The sequence below is a fragment of the Hyla sarda genome, chromosome 6 (genome assembly GCF_029499605.1).
Source record: "Hyla sarda isolate aHylSar1 chromosome 6, aHylSar1.hap1, whole genome shotgun sequence".
In the NCBI taxonomy this organism is placed as follows: domain Eukaryota; kingdom Metazoa; phylum Chordata; class Amphibia; order Anura; family Hylidae; genus Hyla; species Hyla sarda.
Genome location: NC_079194.1, coordinates 284219197 through 284234774, shown reverse-complemented (window position 1 = coordinate 284234774; position 15578 = coordinate 284219197). Strand labels below are relative to the sequence as shown.

General features: G+C 44.1%; 1 protein-coding gene across 1 annotated transcript in view; it reads right to left on the bottom strand.

Annotated features, from left to right (window-relative positions):
• Window positions 1-14173, bottom strand: part of EML3 (EMAP like 3) — a gene marked incomplete in the record, with an annotated part of 106343 nt that extends 92170 nt beyond the window's left edge. The window contains 3 exon segments of the mRNA XM_056527536.1: window positions 961-1024; window positions 7337-7471; window positions 13370-14173. Of these exon segments, the coding sequence (XP_056383511.1) occupies window positions 961-1024; window positions 7337-7471; window positions 13370-13391 (221 nt within the window).
• Between the last annotated feature and the right edge of the window lie 1405 nt (window positions 14174-15578).

Genomic DNA, 15578 nt, shown 5'->3' with positions numbered 1-15578 from the left:
ACAGGGATGTATGAAGGCTCATTTTTTGTGCGGAGATCTGTACTACTTTTGTATATATGTGACCTTTTGATCACTTTTTTAAATCTTTTTCTGGGATTTGATATGACCAACATTCATCAATTTTAGGCTGTGTTTTTTTTAATGCTTATGCTGTTTACTGGTTTACTGTACAGGATCATAATTATATTTTAATAGTTCGGACATTTCCGCATGAGGCGAGTCTGTCCTGCTTCAATTTTGCAACAGCTGTAGTTCCCCTGGTTAGAAAACACTGTGTTTCAATGGGTGAGGTGGCTTATGTGTGGGAGGTAGGAAAATACCCTCAAACTTTCAAGCATGGAACTGTGGGATGTGTAGTTTAGAGAACAAAATCCAACAGGAAATACCCAGTTCTGGCAGGTAAGTACTAACATCACCTTATGGTGGATAACCCCTTTAAGTCCTGAGTAAAGGGTCTGAATTCTTAGGTCACTGAAATATTTTAGCTTTTCATTTTTAAATACATTTAACACAGAATTTTAGAAATGTTTGCAACTTTGTCATTATGGGGTACTGAATCCAGAATCATGGGGGGGGGTGGACTTGATTTTTTATATTTTAGCACAAGTTACAAAATGTAGCACAAGTTACAAAATGTAAAAAAGGCCTAAAAACTTTCCGAATACATTGTGCATGTCCCTGAATGCAGCCATGACAACCAGAATGATAAGATCCATTGTTTACACCGCTGGCTGCATTCTGAGGACTGGGAAACTTTGCAGCTGAATTTTTGTTATCCAAATTCCTAGATATCCACTTAAACCTCTTATTTGGGCACAAGGAAGAAAAAATAAAATCTGTTAACTAAGCCCCCCCCCATTACATTCCTTAAGTCTTCAGCCTGGAATATAAATGTCTACTAGAGAACAATAAGAAAAGATGCATTGTACAGATGTACCGTATATGTAAAGATATAGGTACCTGGAAGCTTTCAGCGTTGAAGTGACGTCACTGGGAAGCGGCTCAATGGAGGATGAGGAGTCACCTGCGAAAGGCAAACACCAAAAGTCATGAAATTCCAAGCATAAAATACACTTTGTATTAAAGGGGTACTCCCCTGGAAAACATTTTATTTTTAAATCAACTGGTGGCAGAATGTTAAACAGATTTGTAAATTACTTCTATGTAAAAATCTTAATCCTTCCAGTACTAATCAGCTGCTGCATGCTCCACAGGAAGTTCTTTCCTTTTTGAATTCCCTTACTGTCTGACCACAAGTGCTCTCTGCTGACACCTCTGTCCATGTCTGGAACTGTCCAGAGCAGAGAGGTTTGCTATGGGGATTTGCTCCTACACTGGACAGTTCCTGACATGGACAGAGGTGTCAGCAGAGAGCATTGTGGTCAGATAGAAAGGAAATTCAAAAAGAAAAGAACTTCCTCTGTAGTATACAGCAGCTGATTAGTTCTGAAAGGATTAGGATTTTTACATAGAAATAATTTACAAATCTGTTTAATGTTCTGGCACCAGATGATTTAAAAAAAATGCTTTCCAGTGGAGTACCCCTTTAAATCGCTAGAGCATTTAATTTTTACATACCACATCTAACTATATATCTGATCGGTGAGGGTCCAGAAAAAAAATAAAAAAAATAAAAAAATAAAAAAATAAAAAAAATAAAACAGCATTCCCACCAATCAGCTGTCTGCCGTACATTAGCAGTACATTGTGTAGTGCAGTGTTTCCCAACCACGGTGCCTCCAGGTGTTGCAAAACTACAACTCCCAGCAGGCCCCGACAGCAAAAGGCTGTCCAAACATGCTGGGAGTTGTAGTTTTGCAACACCTGGAGGCACCGTGGTTGGGAAACACTGGTGTAGTGGTTGTGCTGTGTTACTGCACATCAGCTCTTCACTTTACTCTTCGCTTATTCACTTTATTAAAGGGGTACTCCAAGAGAAATAAAACCTACCTCCTATCCACATAGTGTATTCCAATAGTTTTTACATCTTCGTGTACAGCTGCAGACTTTGTCATGAACATCCTTACAGAGTCGCTTGCAGATCACACAGACCCTTGGAGTGTTTTGGCAGTCCACAAATGGTTAAAGGGGTTATCCAGAAAAAAACTTTTTTTATATATATCAACTGGCTCCAAAAAGTTAAACAGATTTGTAAATTACTTCTATAAAAATAAAACTTAATCCTTCCAGTTCTTATGAGCTGCTGAAGTTGAGTTGTTCTTTTCTGTCTAAGTGCTCTCTGATGACACCTGTCTCGGGAACTGTCCAGAGTAGAAGCAAATCCCCATAGCAAACCTCTTCTACTCTGTGCAGTTCCCGAGACAAGCAGAGATGTCAGCAGAGAGCACTGTTGCCAGACAGAAGAGAACAACTCTACTTTAGCAGCTGATAATTATCGGAAGAATTAAGATTTTTTAATAGAAGTAACTTACAAATCTTTTTAACTTTCTGGAGCCAGTTGATATATAAAAAAATAAATTTTTTCCTTGAATACCCCCTTTAAAAGAGTACTTGTCATCAAACCATATTTTCTAAACTAACTCAGATTATATTCCCTAACTACTCCTAACACCCTCCTGCCCTTAAAGAGTACCTGTCACCAAGCTAAATATTTAATATATTGTTCCTTATGTAATTATAAGACACTTTGCTATTTATTTGCTGTTAAAATTCTCAACCTGTATTTGTTTTTAATGTGATTGAATAAATGGCCACTAGGTGGCTCTGTTCTGTTCCCTGCACAAGTCAGACAGTTAATTTTGTCTCCTCCTGGCCTGGCAGGAGACCAAACTCAGGAAGTGGGTCCGTATGGCAAGGCACAGCTCTCACAGGCTTCAGTGACCTTGCGCCTTCTGGGAAACGCCCACTTTCTCCTGCCAGGAGCTCACACAATGTGAGCAAGGGAAAAGGTATGATACAGAGCTTTTTAAAGCTCAGAATTTTTTTTTTTTTTTAAGGGCAAGAGGGGTGTTAGGAGTAGTTAGGGAATATAATCTGAGTTAGTTTAGAAAATATGGTTGGATAGGGGATAAGATGTCTTAGGGCCGGAGTACCCCATTTAAAAAGCTGTGTATCATACCTTTCCCCTTCCCGGCAGGAGAAAGTGGGCGTTCCCCAGTAGGCACAACATCACTGAAACCTGCGAGAGCTATGCCTCGCCATGCCCTACAGGCACTTCCTGAGTTTGGACTTCTGCAAGTCCAGGTGGAGACCAAAATAACTGTTTGACTTGTGCAGGGAAAAGAACAGAGCCACCTAGTGGATGTTTTTTCAATCACATTTAAAACATATAAAAGGTTGAGAATTTTAACAGCAAGTAAATAGCAAAGTGTCTTATAATTACATAAGGAACAATATAGTAAAAGTCTAGTTTTGTGACAGGTACTCTTTAACCCCTTAAAGGGGTACTCCACCCCTAGACATCTTATCCCCTATCCAAAAGGATAGGGGATAAGATGTCAGATCGCCGCGGTCCCGCTGCTGGGGAGCCCGGGGATCCCCGCTGTGGCACTGCGTTTTCATTACAGCACAGAGCAAGTTCGCTCTGTGCGTAATGAAGGGCACTATAGGGGACGGAGCAGCGTGACGTCATGGCGCCGCCCCTCGTGACATCACAGCCCGTCCCCTTAATGCAAGTCTATGGCAGGGGGCATGTGCGTTTACAAAGCCCCCCGTGCTGCCAGAACAGTGGACCCCCCCACATGTGACCCCATTTTGGAAACTACACCCCTCACAGAATTTAATAAGGGGTGCAGTGAGTATTTACACCCCACTGGCGTTTGACAGATCTTTGGAACAGTGGGCTGTGCAAATGAAAAATTAAATTTTTCATTTTCACGGACCGCTGTTCCAAAAATCTGTCAGACACCTGTGGGGCGTAAATGCTCATTGTACCCCTTATTACATTATGTGAGGGGTGTAGTTTCCAAAATGGGTTCACATGTGGGGGGGGGTCCACATGGGGGCTTTGTAAACAAACGTGGCCTTCAATTTCGGGCAAATTTTCTCTTCAAAACCCCAATAGCGCTCCTTCTCTACTGAGCATTGTAGTTCACCCGCAGGGCACTTTACATCCACATATGGGGTATTTTCTTACTTAGAAGAAATGGGGTTACTAATTTTTGGGGGCTTTTTTCCTATTTTCCCTTGTGAAAATGAAAAATTTAGGGTAACACCAGCATTTTAGTGAAAACATTTTTTTTTTTATTTTCACGTCCAACTTTAATGAAAATTCGTCAAACACCTGTGGGGTGTTCAGGCTCACTATACCCCTTGTTACGTTCTGTGAGGGGTGTAGTTTCCAAAATGGGGTCACATGTGGGTATTTATTTTTTTGCGTTTATGTCAGAACCTCTGTAAAATCAGCCACCCCTGTGCAAATCCCCAATTTTGGCCTCAAATGTACATAGTGCGCTCTCACTCCTGAGACTTGTTGTGCACCGGCAGAACATTTTACGCCCACATAAGGGGTATTTCCGTACTCAGGAGAAATTGCGTTACAAATTTATTTTATTTTTTTGCTTTTACCGCTTGTGAAAATAAAATGTATGGGGCAACACCAGCATGTTAGTGTAAAAAATTTTATTTTTTTACACTAACAGGCTGGTGTAGCCCCCAACTTTTCCTTTTCATAAGAGGTAAAAGGAAAAAAGCCCCCAAAATTTGAAGTGAAATTTCTCCCGAGTACGGAAATACCCCATATGTGGCCCTAAACTGTTTCCTTGAAATACAACAGGGCTCCGAAGTGAGAGAGCGCCATGCGCATTTGAGGACTAAATTAGGGATTGCATAGGGGTGGACATTGGGAATCACTGGCGTAGAATACCCCTAACAGGGTGCCTCCAGCTGTTGCTAAACTCCCAGCATTCCTGGACAGTCAGTCACTGTCAGGAAATGCTGGGAGTTGTTGTTTTGCAACAGCTGGAGGCTCTGTTTTGGAAACCTTGCCGTACGATACGTTTTTCATTTTTATTTGGGGGGACAGTGTAAGGGGTTGTATATGTAGTGTTTTACCCTTTATTATGTGTTAGTGTAGTGTTTTTAGGGTACATTCGCACTGGCGGGCGTTTACGGTGAGTTTTGCGCTAGGAGTTTGCGCTGCGGTGAAAAATTTTCCGCAGCCCAAACTTGAAGCAGGAAACTTACTGTAAACCTGCCCATGTGAATGTACCCTGGGGGGGGGGGGGGAAACCTCCAGCTGTTTCAAAACTACAACTCCCAGCATGTACTGACAGACCGTGCATGCTGGGAGTTGTACTTTTGCAACAGCTGGAGGCAAACTGGTTGGAAAACCTTCAGTTATCTAACTCAGTACTTTCCAACCAGTGTGCCTCCAGCTGTAGCAAAACTTCAACCCCCAGAATGTACTGATCGCCGAAGGGCATGCTGGGAGATGTAGTTTTGCAAGATCTAGAGGGCCACAGTTGGATCACTGTACAAAGATCTCTAAACTGTGACCCTCCAGCTGTTGCAAAACTACAACTCCCAGCATGCCCAAACAGCTGTCTGGCCATGCTGGAAGTAGTAGTTTTGCAACATCTGGAGGGCTACAGTATAGAGACCACTATATATGGTCTCAGACTGTAGCGCTCCAGATGTTGCTAGGCAACTCACCGGCCTCCGTAGGATCCAGGGAGTCGCATCGCCGTCCTCTTCTTCCACTGATCCCTGTTCCGATCGCAGCCCGCAGCCGTCGCCGATGGGTAAGTGGACTTCGGCGCATGGTCCTCCGTTGTTTCCCCGTCCTGCCCCGCCTATTGTGGGTGGGCAGAACGGGGAAAACGAAAGTTAACCCCCCCGCCCCCCGATCTGCTATTGGTGGTTGCGTCTGAACCACCAATAGCAGGGATAGGAGGGGTGGCACCCCTGCCACCTCACTCCTATCCCTTGAGGGAGATCGTGGGTGTCTTGGACAACCGCGATCCCCCTTATATTCCAGGTCACCATAGACCCGTAATGACCCGGAATCGGCGCAAAGCGCAAGTGTGAATTCACTTGCGATTTGCGCCGATCGCCGACATGGGGGGGTCTGATGACCCCCTGGGCATTTGCGCGGGGTGCCTGCTGATCGATATCAGCAGTCACCCTGGTCCGTTCCCCGCCCGGTGCGCGGTGGGGACCGAAATTCCCACAGGCATACAGGTACGCCCTGGGTCCTTAATTACCAGGGACCGAAGGCGTACCTGTATGCCCTGGGTCCCTATGTGGTTAAGAATGCTCTTCTCCCTGCTCTGTCTGCTGATCGGTGGCGGTCCCTGCACTGAAACCTTGACCGATCAAAACTTTCAATATGTCTCCTGACATGTCAAAAGTTTTCTTTAGTGACTGGTACACTTGAAAATCGTCACATGAGATGCTCACATCCTCCATCATTTGTAATCTATCCAGTGCAATTGCTTATTTCTCAAGGACAGGATTTATTCAGGCATGTGTGCAACTTGTGTGGTGTAAAAAAGTTGAAAATTATGGCACATTTTACTACTGCTGCTACTTTTGTTAAATGGGCACTATCATTAAATATAATTTTTGATATTGCACTCCTTATGGTAAATAAAAAAAATCTTAAATGTACTTGGTTTTAAAAAACAATGTTTTATCTGTGTTTTAAAAAGCTGCCACTAGGTGTCTCCCTACTTGTCCAGAGCACATTACCTAACCCCCCCCCCCCCCATCTCTTGCACATACTTTGGACTCCTTTTGGCCTGGCAGAAGTCCAAAATCAGGAAATGCATGATGAAAAACGGATTCCTCAAAACCAGACTAAACTGTATCAAAATATGTACAAATTTTAACCCGTATATGGTTTGAAAAATGATGTCCGGTTGCATCTGTTTTTTAAGAAAAAAAAAATGTATACGTTTTTAACTTTTCATTCCATTATGAATAAAGTTTCACTTGTTTGATTAAAATTCCAAGAAAAAAAACTGTGCAAAGTGAAAAACCGTATGGTGAAAACTGGATGGAACCGTACGCACATACATACTGTACGGTTCCCATTGACTCCCATGTTAAAAAAAAAAAAAAATAAATAAATTTACAGTTTCAATACGCTTTTTCACCTGGACCGAAAACCGTGATAGGCTACGGTTTTGGGTACGGGGGAAAAAAAACGGGCAAATCCGTACAAGATGCAAAACGGACACAACCGGATGCATCTTTTGGCATACGGTTTTAAATGGAGAGTCAATGCATACGGTTTTCAATAGGGTTCCGTACGGTTTTCAAATTGAAAAACGTATACGGGAACTGTACTGCAAAAACGTGGTGTGAACCCGGCCTCAGATGCTACAGAACTTCTTTCAACACAGGGCGTTTCTACACAAACACTGATACTTACAAAAGCGTCCAGAAGGGAATTGGGTCTCCAGGTTGCGGATCCTTTGGAGGACATCACATAAGGCCGACTTCAGCAACATGACTTCTTCCTCCTGTGCCTGAAGACGGATCTCCCACCCTGGCGGCGGGCACTCATCTGCGGGATAGGAAACAATCTATTACCAGGCTGGCACTGCGGGATGTCATTTAGTTTAACACCTGTACATTACACACCTGAATTAGACACAGGTTGACGCCTGCAGCGATCCTCACATTCCTGCACTCTTCTTACACCGAGAACCATGTTATTGTTTCGCAACGCGCTCAACTTTCCCACCGCGGATTCACTTTACACACCCTGCTCCACTATGTGTGGAGACGTACACACCCCATATGTTTCCAAACACCGGGTCATCCTGTCATCTCACCGCATACAGCGCTCCGCTATTGTTCTTCTATAAAAAATAAGTGGGCTCTAAAATGTGGCCCCCCCCAGCTGTTGCAAAACTACAACTCCCAGCATGCCCGGACAGCCAACGGCTGTCCGGGCATGCTGGGAGTTGTAGTTTTGCAACAGCTGGGGGGGGCCCATTTTAGAGGCCACTGAGCTATGCTGTAGAAATTGCTTGTTTTTTTTAATTTTTTTTTCACATTTTTACGGTTGTTTATTCTGTTCTTTCCATAGACTTAAATACAATGGGGGAGATTTATCAAAACCTGTGCAGAGGTAAAGTTGCCCAGTTACCCATAGCAACCAATCAGATTTCTTCTTTAATTTTTAAAAAGACCTCTGCAAAATGAAAGAAGCGATCTGATTGGTTGCTATGGGCAACTTTTAGTCTTCACTACTTTAATGGGGGTACTCCAGTGGAAATAAAAAAAAAATAATAATAAAAAATATATATATTAAAAAAATCAACTGGTGCCATGAAGATAAACAGATTCGTAAATTACTTCTTTTTAAAAATCTTAAAGAAAAACTGTCAGCTTTCTCCCCCCGCACTAACCAGCGGTACTGGCTGGTAATGCGGGGGGGGGTCGCTGATCAGTTTGATCCTTACCGTACCCAGATCCGCTGCGCCGTTCGGCCGTAATCTTCTATTTTCAGTATATGCAAATGAGGTGCTAACTGGCACAGGCCGGGCCGCAGCGCCGCCCGGCTCATTAAAGGGGTTCTCCGGTGCTTAGACATCATATAGGGATAAGATGCCTGATCGCGGGAGTCCCGCCACGGGAGTGCCCCCTCCCGTAGGCTTGCATTGAGGGGCGGAGCGTGACGTCACACGCTGCCGGCCCTGTGGTCGTCGGTAATTAGACCCGGAGCAAACACGCTCCGGGGACTGATTACAAACGGGGTGCCGTGTGCAAGATCACGGGGACTCCCGCGATCAGGCATCTTATCCCCTATCCTTTGGATAGGGGATAAGATGTGTAAGCACCGGAGAACCACTTTAATATTCCTCCCCTCCCTCCGCCTCTCCCCGCTCTGTAATGAAGAGAGAGGGGAGGAATATTGATGAGCTGGGCGACGCAGCGGCAGGCGGCACGGACGTCAGAGTGCCACTTAGCCCAGCCGGTGCCAGTGAGCACTGCATTTGCACATACCAAAAATAGTAGATTACGGCCGAACGGCACGGCGGATCCGGGCATGGTAAGGATCAAACTGATCAGTGTCCCCCGCACTACCAGCCAGTACCGGGGGGAAAGCCGACAGTTTTCCTTTAATCTTTCCAGTACTTATCAGCTGTTGTATGCTCCACTGGAAGTTGAGTAGTTCTTTCCAGTCTGACCCCAGTGCTGCCACCTCTGTCCATGTCAGGAATTCTCCAGTGTAGGAGCAAATCCTCATAGCAAACCTATCCTGCTCTGGACAGTTACTGACATGGACAGAGGTGTCAGCAGAGAGCACTGTGGTCAGACAGAAAAGAACACAACTTCCCCTGCAGCATACAGCAGATGATAAGTACTGAAAGGATTAAGACTGTGCATTGGTGTAAGCCGACACGCCGCTCCGTGCACAGGGAGAGATGGGGCCCCATTCTGGAGATTGCAGGGGGTCTGAGAGGTCGGACCCCCACCACGATCAGACACGAGAGGTTGTATAACTGAGCTTAAAGTGGGACTCCACTGGAAAACATTTATTTTTTTAAATCAACTGGTGTCAGAAAGTTAAACAGATTTGTAAATTACTTCTATTAAAAAATCTTAATCCTTCCAGTACTTATCAGCTGCTGTTATGATCCACAGGAAGTTCTTTTCTTTTTTTATTTCCTTTCAGCTTGACCACAGTGCTCTCTGCTGACACCTCTGTCCATTTTAGGAACTGTCCAGAGTAGGAGCAAATCCCCATAGAAAACCTATCCTGCTCTGGGCAGTTCCTAAAATGGCCTCTTGTTTTACACTGTGTGAACATAGTCTTATTGGTTCAGATTAACCAACTGTCCCATAAAGAAGGGGAATAAATGGCTATTTTCATGCCAGACGTTATGACTATAGGAAATGTTAGTGTTGGGACGGCGCCAGTGCGTCACCCTAACCTGGCAGATATCTGATAAGTCTATCATAGCAATGTGAATATGTATGTGTTATATATATATATATATATATATATATATATATATAAAATTTCTCAAGGTATGTGGGTAAGTGTCTATGTTCCAACACAAATTCCAAACGGCTGGAGATATTTCTGTGAACTTGGTCACATGTTCCTTAAATGTCATCTAAATCATAAACAATAACAATAGTGTGTAGAAAAGGTGCCTAAAACTTAGCTTTTAATGGTATATTAAAAATTCACCCAATTGTGCCAGTGATAATCAAAGCCCATTAAAATGTCATGTCAAAAGTTTATATGGCTTTGGGTCTCACTCCTGCGACACGCTGCAATTACGAACTACAGTGTGTGGCTCACTCCACATCTGTCACTCAAACCCAACTCATTCCCATAGATTATAATGGAGAGTATGATTTGGCAGACTGCGAGGCAGTGGAGCGCACTCCCATGACTTATATTTAGTGATCGCTGTGGGTCTCCCAGTCTGATGCTGACACCCGGTGTGATCTAAACTTTTTACGTGTGTGGGCAACGTGTCAAAAGTTGTTTCAAATGAGAGTGACACTTTAGAGAGGTATCCCATCTGGACATCTATGGTATCTCCACAGTATAGGTCATCTATGTCAGATACATGGGAGTCCTCTGGAATCTGCACCTGCTCAAGAGTGAGGACTAGAGATGAGCGAACTTACAGTAAATTCGATTCTTCACGAACTTCTCGGCTCGGCAGTTGATGACTTATCCTGCATAAATTAGTTCAGCTTTCCGGTGCTCCGGTGGGCTGGAAAAGGTGGATACAGTCCTAGGAAAGAGTCTCCTAGGACTGTATCCACCTTTTCCAGCCCACGGGAGCACCTGAAAGCTGAACTAATTTATGCAGGATAAGTCATCAACTGCTGAGCCGAGAAGTTCGTGACGAATCAAATTTAATGTAAGTTCGCTCATCTCTAGTGAGGACCTATCATCTCCTCCGGGTGCCGGATCTATCATGCAGGTGCCGGATCTATCATCTCCTGCAGACATACTTCAGCATAAAAACACCTTGCAGGACACAACTTAAATGGGCACGCTCAGATAAAAAATGTTTTGATATGTTGTAAAGCATGTATAAAAAATAGGTTTTGCAATTGCTTTCATTAGAAAATCCTCAGTATTTCATACTGAAAAAGCCCCCCTGCCTGCTTGGACAGATACTAGTCCTGGTGTGTCCATGCGCCATCACCTACGTCATGGACACACCTCCTTGATTGACAGCTGTGAGCGCAGGGCTCCTCCCACTGTCAGCTTGTGTCCCGCTACTGTCAGTGAGGACAAGCTGGGAGTTGTAGTTTTGCTAATGCTAGGGGAGATGTGAGCAGACAGCATACTGAGGGAGGGGGCGGATACCTGCACAGTGAGGCCACGCCTCCTCCCTTTGAGAGGAATTCAGACTAGTGAGCTAAATTAAAAGTGTAATAAAAAAAAAAAATAAAGGCGCTAGACACATAAAAATTAGATGCACATGGTCAGGATTAGGTACTGAGTGATAAATAAATTAAAAAAAAATGTTTTTGTTGGATCTGACGGGTTCACTTTAACCCCTTAAGGACGCAGGACGTAAATGTACGTCCTGGTGAGGTGGTACTTAACGCACCAGGACGTACATTTACGTCCTAAGCATAACCGCGGGCATCGGAGCGATGCCCGTGTCATGCGCGGCTGATCCCGGCTGCTGATCGCAGCCAGGGACCCGCCGGCAATGGCCGACGCCCGCGATCTCGCGGGCGTCCGCCATTAACCCCTCAGGTGCCGGGATCAATACAGATCCCGGCATCTGCGGCAGTTCGCGATTTAAATGAACGATCGGATCGCCCGCAGCGCTGCTGCGGGGATCCGATCATTCATAACGCCGCACGGAGGTCCCCTCTCCTTCCTCCGTGCGGCTCCCGGCGTCTCCTGCTCTGGTCTGTGATCGAGCAGACCAGAGCAGAAGATGACCGATAATACTGATCTGTTCTATGTCCTATACATAGAACAGATCAGTATTAGCAATCATGGTATTGCTATGAATAGTCCCCTATGGGGACTATTCAAGTGGAAAAAAAAAATTAAAAAAATGTAAAAGTAAAAAAAAAAGTGAAAAGTCCCCTCCCCCAATAAAAAAGTAAAACGTCCGTTTTTTCCTATTTTACCCCCAAAAAGCGTAAAAAACATTTTTTATAGACATATTTGGTATCGCCGCGTGCGTAAATGTCCGAACTATTAAAATAAAATGTTAATGATCCCGTACGGTGAACGGCGTGAACGAAAAAAAAAAAAAAAAAGTCCAAAATTCCTACTTTTTTAATACATTTTATTAAAAAAAAAATTATAAAAAATGTATTAAAAGTTTTTTATATGCAAATGTGGTATCAAAAAAAAGTACAAAAAATGAGCCCCCATACCGCCACTTATACGGAAAAATAAAAAAGTTAGAGGTCATCAAAATAAAGGGATTATAAACGTACTAATTTGGTTAAAAAGTTTGTGATTTTTTTTAAGCGCAACAATAATATAAAAGTATATAATAATGGGTATCATTTTAATCGTATTGACCCTCAGAATAAAGAACACACGTCATTGTTACCATAAATTGTACGGCGTGAAAACGAAACCTTCCAAAATTAGCAAAATTGCGTTTTTCGTTTTAAATTTCCCCACAAAAATAGTGTTTTTTAGTTGCGCCATACATTTTATGATATAATGAGTGATGTCATTACAAAGGACAACTGGTCACGCAAAAAACAAGCCCTCATACTAGTCTGTGGATGAAAATATAAAAGAGTTATGATTTTTAGAAGGCGAGGAGGAAAAAATTAAAACGTAAAAATTAAATTGTCTGAGTCCTTAAGGCCAAAATGGGCTGAGTCCTTAAGGGGTTAAGCTGCGTTTACGTATCCTGGGTTTGAGGCTCAATATACCCGGTGCAGTAACCCCACGGTATAAGTAAACATGCCATTTGACCAGTATGTCTGTCTATACCACCAACATAGGCGACTTTTCTGACGAGCCTAATTTATGTGTGGAAAGCCTTACCATACCTGGTGTGTCAATACCTTTGCTTGCTTTCAGTGGAGTCAAACATTCAAGCTCACTCGTGAGGTAAAAAAAAAAAAAAAAGCCTGGAGCAGGTGACACTGATACACTGTAACAAACTATCAGCTGAGAGGATGGTGTAAGCTGGTTACACTGGAACCACTGCTCAGCTGTGACAAGCATGGAGCTGTCTTTGCTGCTGCAAAACTACAACTCCCAGCATGCCCTGACCGCCAAAGGCGGTCAGGGCATGCTGGGAGTTGTAGTTTTGCAAAAGTGCAAGAGACACAGTATAGAAGAAACCGTTATACATGGAAACAGATTGTTCCTCAGAAACCGCAACGTTCTATGCGAAGTTTGAAATGTGACTGCGATAGTGCAACCCCCCCAAACCGCGACCGCCAGGGCATGCTGGGAGTTGTAGTCCCGTCCCTGTGCACTCACCTGCAGAGCGGTCCTCCTCCATTCCCTCAGGAGGAGATCGGAGCCCCCGCAGCTCCCCTCCCGGCTGTCTCTTCCTCTGCCCCGCACTCTCTGTTCCTCCCTCCTCGGCGGCAGAGACAGTCTGTGTCAGGGCCGCTCAGTGACTGTCCCTCCCTCAGGAAGCGCGTCTCACTTCCCCACAGAAGAGACGGCCACTAATACACACAGACACGGGGGGGGAAACACAGGCGCCATTTACAAAAACAAAAAAAAATCAGGGCAAAAGTAATGCGGTCACCGAGAAGCAGACTGACTGACAGCTGCAATGTGGTTGGTTGCTATGGGCGACTCCTCTGCTTGCTGTCTGCACTGGAGGAAAGTGACACTGACAGCTGGAATCTGATTATTTGCCATGGGCGACTCCTCTGAACTGGTAGAAAGACTGCTCAAATCTGATTGGTTGCTCTAGGAAACTCTTCTGCTTTCTGCCTGCACTGGTATAAAGGGAAAGCTGGAAAGTGATTGGTTGCTATGGGCAACTCCTCTGCTTGTTGTCTGCACTGGTATAAAGGGAAAGCTGGAAAGTGATTGGTTGCTATGGGCAACTCCTCTGCTTGTTGTCTGCACTGGTAGAAAGTGACAGTGTCAGCTGGAATCTGGTTGCTATGGGCAACTCCTCTGCTTTCTGCCTGCACTGGTATAAAGGGAAAGCTGGAAAGTGATTGGTTGCTATGGGCAACTCCTCTGCTTGCTGTCTGCACTAGTAGGAAGTGACAGTGACCGCTGTAATCTGATTATTTGCCATGGGCGACTCCTCTGAACTGGTAGAAAGACTGCTCAAATCTGATTGGTTGCTCTAGGAAACTCTTCTGCTTTCTGCCTGCACTGGTATAAAGGGAAAGCTGGAAAGTGGTTGCTATGGGCGACTCCTCTGCTTGTTGTCTGCACTGGTAGAAAGTGACAGTGACCGCTGTAATCTGATTAGTTGTCATGAGACTCCTCTGAACTGGTAGAAAGACTGCTCAAATCTGATTGGTTGCTCTAGGAAACTCTTCTGCTTTCTGCCTGCACTGGTATAAAGGGAAAGCTGGAAAGTGATTGGTTGCTATGGGCGACTCCTCTGCTTGCTGTCTGCACTAGTAGGAAGTGACAGTGACCGTTGTATTCTGATTAGTTGCCATGGGCGACTCCTCTGAACTGGTAGAAATTATTTTCTTTTTGGATTTATTTTCTGTCTGTCCACGGTGCTCTCTGCTGACACCTCTGTCCATTTTAGGAACTGTCCAGAGCAGTATAGGTTTCCTATGGGGGATCCAAAAAGAAAATAAATTTCCTCTGTAATATACAGCCGCTAATAAGTACTGGAAGAATTAAGATTTTTTTTAATAGAAGTAATTTACAAATCATTTTAACTTTTTGGCACCAGTTGATTTAAAAAAGAAAAAAAGTTTTCCACCGGAGTACCCCTTTAATGACAAAGGGCATTAGGTAAACTGTGTAAAACAACCAGCCCACCTGTTCATTGTTTCCTTACCACCTATAATGGCTGTAACCACATTGGGTGTCCTTGATCTCAGGACCATTGGGCATTCATGGCACATCCTAGGAATACCCCTTAAAAATATCTCATCCACCTGCTGCCAAAAAAAAATAAAAAATGCACAAAATCTGTCCAAAAAAATGGCTTGTTGTGCAATTTATGTTACGGATATGCTCCAGATATATTGCGGAGTGTCCCCATTGTCTTCAACAAAGAAGTTCAAATCCACAGTGGGAACGTGGCAAAATCCACGGCTGCAACTTTTTAAAATCCATATTGACCTTTCACCTTGCCTAATATGCAACAAATCTTCACAGCGTGGCCTTACCTTAAAATTTTTTCCCAATATTTATTAAAAAAATGAGGGGGCAACATTGCAAAAGTGCAGTATTCAATGTAGCTGTGCCCCCAGGAGGGTGAAAGCTGACTCTCTAGTGGCCCCTATTGGTAGTAGATAAAATGACCCTCGAAATATGACTACAAGACGCGAACCACGAAAAACAAGCACAGTGACTTGTGGCTCTTCTTTATGTGGTTTTCTTACTAGAGGGGAAAAAAAAGAGTTACATAAGGTAGTTGTCGGCCAGGGTGGGAGGTGGGCCAGGGTCTTTATTGATTTGACTGTACCACCTCCAAACTGTGCCCCCCCCATATGTTGCGAAACTACAACTCCCAGCATGGTCTCCCAGA